This window comes from Podarcis tiliguerta (assembly GCF_965153285.1).
Source record: "Podarcis tiliguerta genome assembly, chromosome: 9".
NCBI classification, from domain to species: Eukaryota; Metazoa; Chordata; class Lepidosauria; order Squamata; family Lacertidae; genus Podarcis; species Podarcis tiliguerta.
This window is the reverse complement of record NC_139542.1, coordinates 27,877,956-27,892,983: the sequence shown is the minus strand read 5'-3', so window position 1 is coordinate 27,892,983 and position 15,028 is coordinate 27,877,956. Positions and strand designations below refer to the sequence as shown.

The following is a 15,028-nucleotide window of genomic DNA, read 5'->3' as shown; positions in this document are numbered from 1 at the left end:
AAAAATCATAAAAGGTATTAACGGAACTTAACTGAAATCTAAAAAGGGGAAGTGGTGATCACACTGCACATAAGTTTACATTAATTTTCGTTGCTAATAAGCCTCAGCGTATTTTCTTTCTTTTTTTGCCACGTGCTCCAGCGCTCTAACTTTTAAAGCTGAAACGCCTGCATCTTTCAAGTTAAGATTTTAGTTTGCAGCAACCTCTTCCCTAGAGAAAAAAATACACCCCCCAAAATATAAAGCTCTCCTTATGAGAAACAAGAATCGATCCCCGCTTCTCCCCGTTATTAACAAAAACCCACGGAGCTCCCTAATCAACCACCATGAACGGGCGTGGGGGGCGGAAACGCTCAAAGATTTCACGCATGCGTGTTTCCATAGGCTAGTGGCACCAGAACGCTTTACGGCACACGGGCGTCGGGGATAACGACGCTTGCATTGCTGTTGGCCCCACCCCCTTTCCTGCTGCGCACGCGCAACGGGGGAGCGCCCTCTGTCGCCTTGTACTCTCGCGCGACGCGAAGGAGGCGGAACTGGATTTTGAATCAGGTGGCGGGAAGATCGTCCCTGAGGAGAGGCGAGCCGCGAGTCCGAGCTCAACCCCCGTCGCCTCGTCCTCTTCGAATGGCGAAGCAGCAGAGCCGGGAGCAGGGCATCACCTTGCGGGGCAGCGCCGAGATCGTCGCCGAGTTTTTCTGTGAGTTAGCCGGGGAAGGAGAGGAAGGACTCGGTTGGGTTTTCCCCGAGTCTACTCGGGAGTAAGCCCTGTTGAATCCAAGGGGCTTTACCTCCGAGTAGGGACGCCCGCCTAGGATCGGGAGGAGGGGATAATGCTGCGAGGGAATGATGGCGCCCGAGCTGGAGGGGAAGGAGCGGGACGCAGCACAGGCCAGCCATCCTTTCTTCTCTTTTCCTTTACTTTCCCCCACGTTGATTTATTTGCTTTACACAAATATCCTGTCGCTGAGGGTATAGCGCCCCACAGCGTGCCAGCAAAAGTTTGCATCGCAATATAAAAGAGAGAAAAAAACCTAAATGACTATGCGTGGAGTAGCTTTCCAAGGTAAGGCGCTCCAGGCTGCATTCCTGCACTCGGTTGCCCGGGAGTAAGCGCCATAATTCATGCTTTTGAACTATGGTGCTGGAGCTCTTGAGAGTCCCATGGACTGCAAGAAGATCAAACCTCTCCATTCTTAAGGAAATCAGCCCTGAGTGCTCACTGGAAGGACAGATCCTGAAGCTGAGACTCCAATACTTTGGCCACCTCATGAGAAGAGAAGACTCCCTGGAAAAGACCCTGATGTTGGGAAAGATGGAGGGCACAAGGAGAAGGGGATGACAGAGGACGAGGTGGTTGGACAGCGTTCTCGAAGCTACCAGCATGAGTTTGACCAAACTGTGGGAGGCAGCAGAAGACAGGAGTGCCTGGTGTGCTCTGGTCCATGGGGTCACAAAGAGTTGGACACAACTAAACCACTAAACAACAACAATACTACCACTTCTATCCCAATTTCGAACACTCCTTTAACACCACAGTACCTGTTACAACATGGAACCATGGGGCTTTTTTTACATATACATTTGCATGTTCCACTAAATTTATTTTACACCACGTATGACCCAATAAACATCACTGGACATGTTGCTACTCCCCCAGCATTTACGCACTTCTGTTCCCCCACATGATTCACCCATGAAAACTGCAGTAAAACTGTATGATGTTTAGTCGGACACAACTAAACAACAACAACAAGCGCCCTTGAAAAGAACATGCTTCTGAGCAGGCACTTGTAGTATTGCACCGTCAGCTTCCTTGTTGGTTGTGTTCACAGAAGCTTGTAGTTATAATAAATATATTAGTGTTAAGGTACCACAAGACTTTGTTGTTTTCGATTTTGGTAGTCACACACACGTCTGTAGCACCGCACTGGTGAGTTTCCCCAGCTCTGTGGACAAAGCACTGGATTGCACTGAGTGTACTCCTTACAGTTCTTATCTGCTTTCATTTTAAACTTTATATCGGAAAAAGGGTGACTCTTTAAAATAAGCATGATTATTCCAATTTGTGCACTCTTGAGCCAGTTACGAGCATTTGTGGTTTGCCTTAAGCATCCCTTCAAGTTAGAATCCCTCAGCCATAAGCCCTTGTAGACACTGATTTACAAACACTTGCCGTATTACTTCATCTAATTGAAGTATTGTGAGAGAGCAGCATTACCTGTTTCGCATTTTGCATAAGTCCACCTAATATCATTTAATCGAGTATTCTATGGAATTTCAGTTCTAGGTGTTGGGTAAAATTATGATACGGAGAGCAAACATGAAATTGGAGGTGTACAAATAACCTACCACACAAACCTAGGTCTAAAGATGATTGTTTTCATTAAATAATAAACAATGTGAAGTTACGTTTTAAAGGTAACAATGTAAGATTTTTGGCAAGTGTAGCTTTAACCTACCCACTGTAGTATTAAAACAGAAGTTGCACTGACCAAAATAAAAGCACATGTGCATTATTAGAGTCCTTATCTGCTTTCATTTTAAACTTTTAAACTGTATGTCGAAAAAAGGATGACTCTTTAAAATAAGCATGCTATGTGTGTTACTGGTTTGTAGCCACAATAAAATAATAGACTGCTAATTCCAATTTTGTCAGCCAATAGCTTTGGCACCTGGCATGAACTCTGCCCCTTGAGCCATTATCTCTGCCCTGCGGAGAAGATTGCCACTTATAAAAACAGGCACATGCTATGCTTTCTGCTGGAAGCAACTGAAGGAATTTAAAAAGTAAGGTGATGGTCCTTGTATTGTTAACACTTGAATATGTTTTCCCTTCTAGCATATGGTATCAACAGTATCTTATACCAACGTGGGATCTATCCTGCTGAAACATTTACACGTGTTCAGAAATATGGACTTACTATGCTTGTGACTGCAGACTCTGAACTTAAAAATTATCTGAACAATGTGGTGGGACAGCTAAAAGGTATTTTTTTATGATTTCCTGACAGTTTTCTTATTCTCGGCTGCAGCTCCAATCTGGTGGAACGCTGTGTCACAAGCGTACCTGACATCTTTCCGCAGGGCCTGCAAGACAGAGCTGGGTCTCCCACGGCTAGTGGATAGCTTCCTGAAGCCTGGAGAGCGAGATGGGTCGGTGCGCACCGACCCCCCTCGCTCTCCAGGCTTCAGCAAAAGCCTGCATTCGCCCCATAGGACGCACACACATTTCCCCTTCATTTTTGGAGGGGAAAAAGTGCGTCCTATAGGGCGAAAAATACGGTAATAGCCAGCACCTTGAATTGGACATAGAAACAAACTGGAAGCAGTGCTGATGGAACAAGACTGGTAACATGATCTGAATAGTGAGCACCAGAAAGCATTCTGGCCACCAAATTTTGCACTGATTGTAGTTTCTAAATGCTCTTATAAGGGCAGCTCCTTTCAGTAATCTAACCTGGATGCAGCAATTGGCCAGATTTGTGTTCTTTAGGAAGGGACATAACTGGAGAATCAGTTGAAGCTGAGCAGACACTTCTGTTTTAAAGAAATGGAAAGGTAGATAAACTCATCTTTATTGGGCTTTTTTATCAGTGAAGTGCTGCTTCTGCAGTCTCCAGAAGATAGTACAAAGGTAAACACTCCTTTATTCTTAGGGTCCTTATTCATGATGGGAGCAGTTAGCAGCAACCTCAATAATGGGTGTTGGTAATACATTTGTATTACCTTTGTAATTTGTATATACCTTGCATATATGTTCCAGAACTCTGAAATGGGAACTCTGAAACTACTGCTAGATGGGAGCAACTGGTAAAGCCTGAAGCCATATAATAATATCAGTTTGCGTGGCAAAACATACTGTGGACTCCCAAGCAATTTAGAAAAACAAATCCACTACCAAGAATACAGAAGTTGGCCATTCCTCATGTATAAAATTAAGTCACCTCATTTATATCCAGTGAAACCTCAGTTGTCGAACGTAATCCGTTCCAGAAGACCTTTCGACTTCCGAAACATTTCACAACTGAGGATCAAAGGGCAAAGTCAATGGAGAAAAGCGGAGCAGTTACTTCCGGGTTTTTGGCTTTGGGGAGCCGAGGATTGACTGTATAGGAATACTGTTTGAAATTTCTATTTAGTTGAAGTTCTGGCATACTTCTTGCACATCAGGCTTCCTACATCAAGTGTACCATGTGTATCCTATAAACTGCAGGTTGCCTGTATGGGTAATAGTTTGCAGAAAGGCAGTGGTAGTGTTTATTTCAGGTGGTTTAAAATGTTTTAAGGCTGTGTAACATTGGGACTTCTGGGAAGCTATTTTTCGTCTTGCTTTTTCCCCCAGAATGGCTCTATGAATGCCTAGTTCAGCGGCTAGTAGTGGTGATCTCCAGTAAAGAAACCAGTGAAGTTCTGGAAAGGTGGCAGTTTGACATTGAATGTGACAAAGCTGCAAAGGATGAAAGGTAAGTGCATTCAAACACCATTATTTCAAAGAATGCAAAATGTAGGCATTTATTCAGCTTTGTATTCAAATTGTGCTCCTCCCTCACGCCAGGTACAAAAAAGCATATTGCAAATTGTGGTGACAACATAATTGTCTTGGAGAGATGGATGATATGGATATGCTTGTGGATATATGCACAGTTGCCTCCTTCAAAACGGGGACTTCCAAAGGGGGAGACATGGCTTGCAAATGAGTAAAGCAAGGGTTGTGCTTGCAAAGTGGTCAGCTGGTCCATTCTAAGGCCTGGGGTGTCAGCAGCAAATGCACACAAGTAAAATGCTATAGATGTAGGCCAGGAGTGGGGGAAAAGCCCAGCTCCTGACCAGACCCTACCCCACCCCCATGGACCACTCTGACAGATGGGCATGTCTTGTAAATTGCATGACATCAAGTGACCCAAAGTAAGCTTTTTCCTTTCATCACTGCTCTGAATTCACCAAGCCACAATTTATAGTCAGGTATTGGCTGCACTGTCCAAAATTCTATAGCCTAGCACATACCTGCCTGAAGTGGGCTTGCCAGAAGTGTAACTGTAAGGCTGCTAATTGTTCCTGTCCCACCTCTGATATTGCATATTACATCAGATGTGGAGTAGATTTAGGGCCTGTCAGGCCTAACTTGGCCTGCAAGCCAGTGGTTCTTCCTCCCTGGCATAGGCAATGGAAACCTGCAAAGCAACCACACCAAACATGGCATGTAAGTTGGACCCGTGGATATTTACTATGTAAAATACTAATAGCTTTGTTAATTTATGATATCAGACTTGTTAACGACGGCTTTTGATTGCTATTTTAGTGCACCGAGAGAGAAATCTCAGAAAGCTATACAGGATGAAATAAAATCTGTTATCAGACAGATAACAGCCACAGTAACTTTCCTTCCTTTACTAGAAACAACATGTAAGTATCTTGTCACTTGATGCTCTTGACAGAATGCAGCAAATCTGTTTGGGGGCTTATTCATAGTATAGGCTAAAGAGCAAGGAAATGAGTACAACCTAATTTCTGTAAAGAAGTACATTGCCAAGCGTTTAAGGAATGTAAACTATCTGAATAAGGTGAACAATGAGTTCATTTTCAGATGATGCCATATTTTATAAAATCTGAGTGGGCTGAACAGCTCCAAAATAGTGTCTTCAAACTGGATAGTGCTGTATCCTTTCCCTGCCCATGCTCTCCCCAGCCTTCTCTCAGTTGTGCTCTGAGATCAGGTGTAACACCTGTTGGAAAGAAAATAGGGTGGGATAGCAGAAACAGTTATAGGGTAGAAGGGAAGAGGTTTATCATCCTCATCCTGCACGCTTACTTGCACTTCACAGCAATTCAAAAAAGCACGCTTCTGACACTGGCACTGCTGCTGTTTGCAGAAAATGCTGTCAAAAGTTCAATGAAAGTGATTCACATTTAATGTGACATAACATAGATGGAGTCTTTCACGGGGAGGAAGGCTGTAAGTGTAGTCGGCTGAATCAGTAAAATTGTTTTTTAAACATACTGAACTAGTAAAAATACTAAAACTAGTAGTATGACAATGATCCTAAATCTGGTGAACACTTGTTCAGTAAACTGCAGTTCCGATAATCCAATTTCAACATATTGTAGTTAGCCTTCAAGTGATGGATATGAATGAATGATCCAGACCTAATTTGGTTCAATTAATGTATTATTGCAGCATTAGTACAGAAAAAGTATGAATGTGCTTGAATTTTAAATACAAGCATACAATTTTATTCTACCCTTAAAAATGAATTTAGAATATAGGCATGCAATATAAATCCAGTAACACTGCGTTTTTCCTTGCAGGTGCATTTGACTTGCTGATTTTCACAGACAAAGACTTAGCTGTTCCAGAAAAATGGGAAGAGTCTGGTCCACAGTTCATTGCTAACTCTGAAGAAGTTCGTCTTCGTTCCTTCACAACTACAATACACAAAGTCAACAGTATGGTGGCCTACAAAAAGGACAGCTTCCCCTGACCGCAAATAAGACTGTACATAGGCTTCCTCTTAACTTCTTTAGCAAATAGTAATTACTTTCTGCATAGATGCTTTGCGTTACAGTAAAACTAACAGGGAAAACATGCTTTGTACATAGCTTAAATATACTGTGGATATATTTCTAAGAATGAATGCTGAAATCCTGTTCTTTGATATGCGACTGAATTTCCCCATTTTGGTTATTACCGGAGTGTGGACTGAATGTTTTTAATTGTATTTTGTAGGATAAAAAAATAAAGTAGAACTTCCAACTGATCTTTGTATCATAAGTGTCCTGTATAACTGCCTATATTTACTTAAAGGCGAGTCTACTGATAATAAACTACTTACCATATTTTTCGCCCTATAGGACGCACTTTTTCCCCTCCAAAAATGAAGGGGGAAAATGTGTGTGCGCACCGACCCATCTCGCTCTCCAAGCTTCACGCAGCTCTCCGCAAGCCATGGGAGCCTGCGCCGGGCTCCCATGGCTTGCGGAGAGTTGCCTGTTCTGGGGTCGGGGGAAGCTCGGGCTTCCCCTGCCCCAGCCCCGCGCCTGGGGGGGGGGATTTTTTCCTTTATTTCCCCCCCCAAAAAAACTAGGTGCACCTTATTGGACGGTGTGTCCTATAGGGCGAAAAATACGGTAATTTTGTCTGTGTTGTGGTTGTGTCTAAAGTTAGCAAGAATATTACAAGACCTTAGAGACTGGAAACATCAGCTTGATCTGGCTTACAGACCTGTTAGGCTTAGGACAGCTAGGATTGGCACCAATGGAAGTTTTTTCCTAGTGATTTTAATTCCTGTGGAGCATTTTCACTAGAATATTGGCATCTATATATATACACAGTCATACCTCGAACTGAATCCATTCGACTTTCGAAAACCAAGGGGTGACTTCCAATTGGCCACAGGAGCTTCCTGCACTCAATCGGAAGCAGCATCAGACATTTGGGTTCCAAAGAATGTTTGCAAGCCGGAACACTCACTTCCGGGTTTGCAGCATTTGGGAGTCAAGGCATTTGCCTCACAAGGCATCCGACAACCAAGGTACGACCGTACTGCCATCCTGACAAATTGTCTCTAGCTTAATTTTTCCCTCTGCAGCTCTACTATTGGCTAATGAAAGAATTTTTTCCAAGTTTATTTATACCAGGGAGGGTGGACAAGGGGAGATAGTTGACATGGTGAGAAGTGTATGAACTGGGGTGGGCATGGCTCACCTTTTGCTGTAACCCTCAAAACCCTGAAGGAAATGTGCCCATCAATGGGAAGAGGGGAATTCTCTTAGAAGCAAGCTCCAAATTCTTCCAACAGGAACAACTGCTCATCTTTTCAGTCAATGGCTTACAAGCTTCAAAAGCCAACAGTTCTTGCATTTGTCCCGCATATAAGCAAGCCCCACAAAAAGCAAAAATTTAATAAATCTTTTTATTTGTGACTTTATATACAAAAGCAAGTTCGAGAATGCATTCAAAGTAGCTAATTTAGACATGGACTGACCAAAGGGTTTGACAGGGGAATTTAAGGCATCAACTAGTTGCCAGCCAATTCAAGCAATCTGGGAAGAGGATCCTGACTTGTTCAGGATATTCCTACAGAAGCACATTCCTGCAGAAGATGATCATCAGGTTTAGATCACCTTAGGTTTCCTACTCCAAGTGTGCATCTTAAAAATGCCATGTTTTCCCACTTTTGTATTCAAAATGCATAATGAAACCACGCAAAAAGTAGTGCTGGGTTTCAAAACATTCCTGCTGTCTTTGTAAGCAATATATTAATTTCAGAGGGCTGCGCAAGTGGAATTTTAGGAGTTCTTCCGTTTTTCCATTCTATTCTATGCGCAGGATAACATTTAAATCACATCTTGAATATTTTTCAACTCAACTATGGAAGTGTAGTTTCACCACACAGTGAAGATGGAGAAAGGAACAGAAGTAATGTTATATTGAGTTTCAGGAGTCTCTGAAGAGCCAATGTACATCATGGAGTACAAATAAATATCTTCCAGGACATCCTTAATAGCGTTCATAACCTGTTAGAAAAAGTAAAAAGAAATCACTATAATTATGTTTAGTGCCTACTGAAGAAAGCTGTTGGAAAAAATATTAAGAGCAAATGTTATTTTTATGACTGAGCTGGAAAAAAGTATACAAGGAAGTTGCTGTTGAGAGTTAAACTCATTACTGTCTAGCACACAAACATGCAGTGTATCTGGAGATGGAATCCTGAACAGTTTAAAAAAACCACCACAAAACACTGAGAACTTAAGATGGTGCTTGGAATTAACTGCTCTTTAAATGAATTGGGTTTAAGAATTGCCAGCTAGTTATGCTTTCATAGTATGTAAGAACCTAAGCTACTATTACTACTGACGAGAATTTTCTCCACCTTTCTCTGAAGCATATGACCTAATATACACGAACCATGTGAATTTTTATAAAGTATGATCCAATGCAGAGTAAACTTTAAGTCCTGCTCTGTTTTTTGCATGCAACTTACTGGAATCTACCAGAAGCTGCCAAACATGAGGACAACTGAATATGAAGTCACACAAACTTGTCTCATTCTGGCCCTGACCATCAGCTCATCCATCTCTGTACCACCTACTCTACAGGAGGTCCAAGAAAAAGTATTTTCCATCTCTGCTACCCAATCTTGCAAATTTAAGATGCTGAGGAGTCAAACTTCAGATCACTCCCATCTTCTGGTTTTATACCCCGAGATTGAAACTTGATGGTTTTGGCTTCCTTATCTTCCTATAATTTCACAATCCAACAGCAGAATGGATAATTTGAGATGTGGTCCACTTTTCTGAACTATGGCCATTCTTCGTAAGGAACTCCAAGACCATTTTTAACATATAACTAAGCAGTAATTGAAATCCATAAAAGCCGGTGTTAAGAGCACCCACCTGAGCCTAGTTCAAATGACGGATGAGTTTGTTGATTCCACTACCTCGAAATCCAGTATCACCAATCTCTTTGTGGAACCCCGCTTTATTGCGGGCAGCGTGGCGAGCTACTGACAGGTGGAATGGCCACAAGAAGTTGTTGACTTCATGAAAATGTTTCCCAGCTGAGTAAATCTCATGAATAAGATCTTCCAAACAAATAATACCAGAGTTTCCTAAGAGGGAGAAATAATTTTAGAAACACAGTAGCATCCAACTTCTTTGGTCATTTCATGCTGCTCCAAAGCTTAGTGTCCTCCCCTACATTAAATCTCTTACCCAAATGCTCCTCTATCAGAATGTTGTCTGTCAAAGCAAGCTTTTTCTTATTGACCTTTGCATGGCCTCGTTTCAGGATCAACTCTCGAATAGATTTCAGGTTCGGATAACTGTGTAAACAAAATTAGTGGTGATGCTGCTGGAGAAATTTTCAAAAACTAGAATATCCTTCAAAATGGCAACTTGTTTCGTAAGTAACTGCTATATAGCTCCCAGAGAATGGCCACAGCACTAGTCATTTTAAAGCCCAGTATGTAACAGTTTCCTACTTGTTTTTAATACTCCGCCATCCTTAGAACATACCTCTTCTCAATGGGACTCAAGGTATAGAACTAGTCAAGATTTGTGCAAACTACTGCTCCAAGACAGAATGCATTGTGGCATGAATTTTTATAATCAAAGTTTTGTTATTGTATTAACAGCCTATTTTATAGTTCAGTTACAAAGTGGATTATTGCAGCAGATTCATGCCTAAATTGTTTTCAGAAGACAAATGCACAAAACCTTCTTTGAAGCAGACTGCAAACGCCACCTGATCTGAGCCCAACCTGTGTCACATGATTAACCCCCTGCACAAATGTATATTATGCTGTTAACGCACCTTCATGCAAAATGTCTATTGATGTCAACAGATAAAAAGACCCACACTAAATATATTAAATGTATATATAGCTATATTTCAAGTCAGGCTAATAGGCCCTGGATGATTGTACCATTTCCAAAGGCAGCAGTAACACACACACACACACACACACACACACAGAGAGAGAGATCCCATCCCCATCCTCAAAAAGGTCACAGAAAAATAGATAGAGAGCAGTTTGTACTTGCCAGTTCATCTTTCCTGACATGCCAGAATTAGCATGCAAAAAAGAAATCTACTTAACTTTTTCAAAGTTATGATACCTTTTATATTCATTTCATTGCCTTTAACCATCCCTCCCACACACAAAAATAAAAGTTGTACTAACCCCCATGCCACATAAGGCTCCACAGTTCGCAGCATTTTCAGAGATGTTGGCGACAATTTAACAAACGTGCCACTGTAAATCTTTCTCAACCGTAGCCTTTGTATGACATGCCGCACGCGTAGGCTCACACCTTTAATTCTAAAGCAAAGTAGGAGAAATCAGCCAAATTCTCCCCTTGGACAGAAAGCTCCACAGTAAGCAGAAACAAATATAGGTATACATGAACAATCACCTTTTTACATTTTCTTGAAAGTTGTGTCCTAAAGCTACGGCCTGATGTTTCATTTCTCCCTTCAGCAGGAGGCAACAAACTATGAGCCCTGGCTTAGCAGAGGCGTAGGGAACCTCCAGCCCACAGGTCACATTTGGCCCACAAGGCTGTTTTTCTCTAGCCAGAGCTACTCCTTTGCCATCAGTTGTGGAGTGGGTAAAATCATAACTGTAAAGGGACCATAAGTGGCCTGGTTCTCTGCAAACCGGATTTGACAGCAAGTGCAGGCCCCAATTGACAAAGCAAGAAGTGCTTTGTTGCCCAAAGGTCCTTTGAAATCAAGCCATTCTGTAAAGGAAAAAGCTTCACCTGGTGTCATAATGACGTCCAATGGGTGTCCCTGCCTACATTTTGAAGTGCACTATGGTTGTGGGAGGGGGGACATCAGGAACCCATCACATCATTGGATTAAATTCCCTACCCTTGGGCTTAGCATAATGTCCAAACCAATGCTCATGGTTTGCTTCACGCAAACAAACCAAAAGCAGGAAGCTAAGGTTTACTCTTACTGCTTTTATTCAGTGTTCAGTTCAAGAAGGTTTTTTTGTTCTGTCATAATTCATCAGTACAGTACAGTGGTACCTCGGGTTAAGTACCGTATTTTTTGCTCTATTAAGACTCACTTTTTCCCTCCTAAAAAGTAAGGGGAAATGTGTGTGCGTCTTATGGAGCGAATGCAGGCTGCACAGCTATCCCAGAAGCCAGAACAGCAAGAGGGATTGCTGCTTTCACTGCGCAGCGATCCCTCTTGTTGTTCTGGCTTCTGAGATTCAGAATATTTTTTTTCTTGTTTTCCTCCTCCAAAAACTAGGTGCGTCTTGTGCTCTGGTGCGTCTTATAGAGCAAAAAATACGGTACTTAATTTGTTCCGGAGGTTAAGAAACTGTTCTTAACCTGAAGCACCTCTTTAGCTAATGGGGCCTCTCGCTGCCACCGCAGCACAATTTCTGTTCTCATCCTGAAGCAAAATTCTTAACCCGAGGTACTATTTCTGGCTTAGCGGAGTCTGTAACCTGAAGCGTACGTAACCCAAGGTACCACTGTACGCCAGTTCACTGTTCTGCAAACGTATCCATGGACGGTAATTATTTTTTTTTAAAAAAAATAAATCCACATAATCTGTGCAAATTGGAAAACTAGAATGAGCAAAGCAGTGAAAACCAGCAGATTGCTGGAAAACTAAGTTACAGATGACAAACAGATGCTTACTCTGCAATCCGTACTGCGAAAGCCAGTTTGTGTCCCTCAGGCATTAGCAGCAGCCGGGGCTTATGTTCCATGCGCCTCAGACGGACATCATCTCTGTGTTTCCGATGAGAATCCCGCAAAAATGTCTCAAGACGTTTGAATCTGATTTGTTTTCCTTTCTGATGCTACAATAAGGAAGTTAAATTTTAAAAGACATGCCTTTATTTTAAGTAACTATTTGCATGCTACTCAGTTTAGTACATAATGGTCAACATGCTCAGCATGTTTTTTCAGTACAAAATGTTCCGTACAATGACATGCCAGCTGTTGTACAGCACTCAAGAGTATCACAGTTTTGTATCTTTGGGGTTATGCCCTAAAATACAGGGAAACTGTTATAAATGAAATAAAGTAATAACAGGATATGAACTTCCAATACATCTATCCATAATGTGTTTTATTAGCAGCCGCAAAACACATAATATACCTGGCTAACATGTGGTCTACTGTTATAACTGGAAAAAAACACTTACTCCCTTCCTGGATGACAGCATAAGAATATGGGAGCAAGCACACCTGAGTGACTAATAATGTAAAGGTCAAATAATTTATTGAAAAACTGAGCATTTTCAATACGTATCAATACAATAAGTTACAGGGCAATGTTTAACCACAAAGTTTGTTGGAAACAGTATAGCAACAGATTATCTTAATTTAACCTAACCTTATTTCTGCTCTCTGAACTGAAATACTTATGTGGTTACTTCTTTTTCCTTTTAGAAAAAGGGCTGGATTTCAGTTTAAGGAGCTTAATCTACAAATGGGGCAGGCAAGTTACCATGGAAAAGTAGATGGGATGTGATAGAATTTGGAACTTTATATCAAGGATAGCATCCTAGTTTGATTCAATCACAAAAGGGTTCAAGCAAGTCTTGGTTACAGTCATACAGAGGAACTTCAAGAAAAAGGTTTGATAAAGGAAGGACAAAAAAAGTCATTCTAAGAATAAGTTGTGAGGGAGTACCTATACTTACAATACTGGAGAGGTGAAGAGGGTGATAATGTTTCCTACAAATCGAAGTAAGCAAGACTACATCCTTCTAAAGCAAAAAGATATACACCCTTGATTTCTACCACTTCCCTTTTCCCAAGGATTTTAATTGAAACCTGATTTTATATTACATGCCTCATTTATCTAACATTTATTTCAGCTGACCTGAAATTCCTGCCTGATCTGATCAGGTGAACATACAGTGTCCTGACCTACAATATGCCTCCCCTACCTTTCTTTTGTCCAGCAGCGCCTGCTTTGCTTGGGTGGCTTTGATTGCTTGATATGCCTTTCTTTTTTTCAGTAGATTTTCTGGCACCCGGGGAATCTTCTTTGGTGGTCTAAAACACAAGAGTTTGAACGGGTCAGAGAGAACACAAAAACTGGTCTAATGGAAAGCGATTTTCACACATTCATATACATAATGCGTTGCACAAATGGTTCCTATTCAAGGACTTAATTCGTTCTAGAAAACATACACACAGCCTCCTAGAAGCGGTCGGTTTCCATATCGTACGATCTCCCTCCACCGATCCAGTACAAAGAACTGTGACCACTATCTATTGTTCTTACAGGCCTCTGACTATGCCTCCATCCAACAAACAAAGCAGAAGCCCAAGCCCTCCCCGAGGATGGAGACGGATTCTCCCCCGATCTACTTCTTCCCCCTCGAAAACTCACTCAGGCTCCGCCATGTTTCCTCGCCACCTGTGTCCTGTTTCGATCCACTACGCATGCGTACCCCTTCCGGAAGGAAGCGTTTCGCATCTCACGCACAGGCGCGTCGAGGAGCTGCCCTTAAATGGCATGGTTTAATCCGCTCTACAATCTATCTCTATGGTTCTCGTCCCCAAGAGATATACGGTAACCCTAGCGTTATAGAGCTAAGAAAATTTAGCAACCCGTCTCATTGTGCGAACTTCCGGGTTCATTTTTAAACATAGATTCCATCCTGGGGAGAGCAGTGAGAGCTGCCCATAAAAGGAAATACGCGGAGAATTCCAGGGTTTTAGGGTAGCTGTCAAAAAGCAGCAGCGCTCAGAATAAGAAAAAAAAAAAAGTGGAAAATACAGTTCCCTCCCCTTCGTGTCTTATTTCGTGTTGAAAAAATGATCTTCAGTTTTAAACCCCATTTTAAATGTTCATGCTGATGCCATGCGAGAGTGGGGCGAGAGGCGGTGAGTGACACGTGTTTTACAACCGCCTTGTAATGTCGTCTAGTATGGATATGTTCCGTTTATGCATGTTAAAACATACCCCCCCCCAAGCTCCCCACTATTGTTTACACGAAAGAAGAGCTGAATTATAAGAATAAAGAAAATTCCTGAGTTTTGCTGCTGTCTTTGCTGCATCGGAGAAGGGGGCTTGTAAAATGAGAGCGTTTTCCATGGATGTCCATTCGCAACTCTCGGAGAGTTGCCGGGCGGGCAGGTGATTATTAAAATGGGGAGCTGTCCTCCTCATGGTCATCCACCAGGCAACATCCCAGGGAGGGAGGGAGGTGAGTCGGAGAGAAGGGTTCAATGCTGTGGCGCCCAAATTGTGGTGTGGCTCCTGCCAGGACAGCATTCTGGGGAACTAAGTTATTGGACTTGGAAGTGGAATATCTCATTTCATTGGAGAAAACAGCAGTGATGATTATTTTAACACTTGAGGCCCAATTTATTGTTATTGACATAGCTGTCAACTTTCAGATTTGAAAATAAGGGATCAGCAGCCTCACCTGTCCTGGGGACAGTCTACGGGATATCTAACAATCCGGGATAGCAGAGGGAAGCAGTGGGAAATGGCGCTGGAATAAGGGAATTTCCCGCAAAAAAAAGGAAAAGTTGA

At 42.1% G+C, this 15,028-nt stretch overlaps 2 protein-coding genes across 2 annotated transcripts; one reads left to right on the top strand and one right to left on the bottom strand.

Moving 5' to 3' along the window:
* Nucleotides 1-563: 563 nt before the first annotated feature.
* On the top strand, nt 564-6,750 carry MAD2L1 (mitotic arrest deficient 2 like 1). The gene is made up of 5 exons (XM_083457628.1): nt 564-700; nt 2,843-2,989; nt 4,346-4,466; nt 5,303-5,406; nt 6,310-6,750. The coding sequence occupies exons 1-5, from the start codon at nt 628-630 to the stop codon at nt 6,480-6,482; spliced, it is 618 nt and encodes a 205-aa protein (XP_083313754.1). The 5' UTR covers nt 564-627; the 3' UTR covers nt 6,483-6,750.
* Nucleotides 6,751-7,899: 1,149 nt separating this feature from the next.
* RPL7L1 (ribosomal protein L7 like 1) lies at nt 7,900-14,002 on the bottom strand. The gene is made up of 7 exons (XM_083457605.1): nt 13,877-14,002; nt 13,428-13,536; nt 12,166-12,329; nt 10,686-10,823; nt 9,715-9,824; nt 9,397-9,611; nt 7,900-8,517 (listed from the first exon to the last, which is right to left on the bottom strand). The coding sequence occupies exons 1-6, from the start codon at nt 13,888-13,890 to the stop codon at nt 9,403-9,405; spliced, it is 744 nt and encodes a 247-aa protein (XP_083313731.1). The 5' UTR covers nt 13,891-14,002; the 3' UTR covers nt 7,900-8,517; nt 9,397-9,402.
* Nucleotides 14,003-15,028: the final 1,026 nt, after the last annotated feature.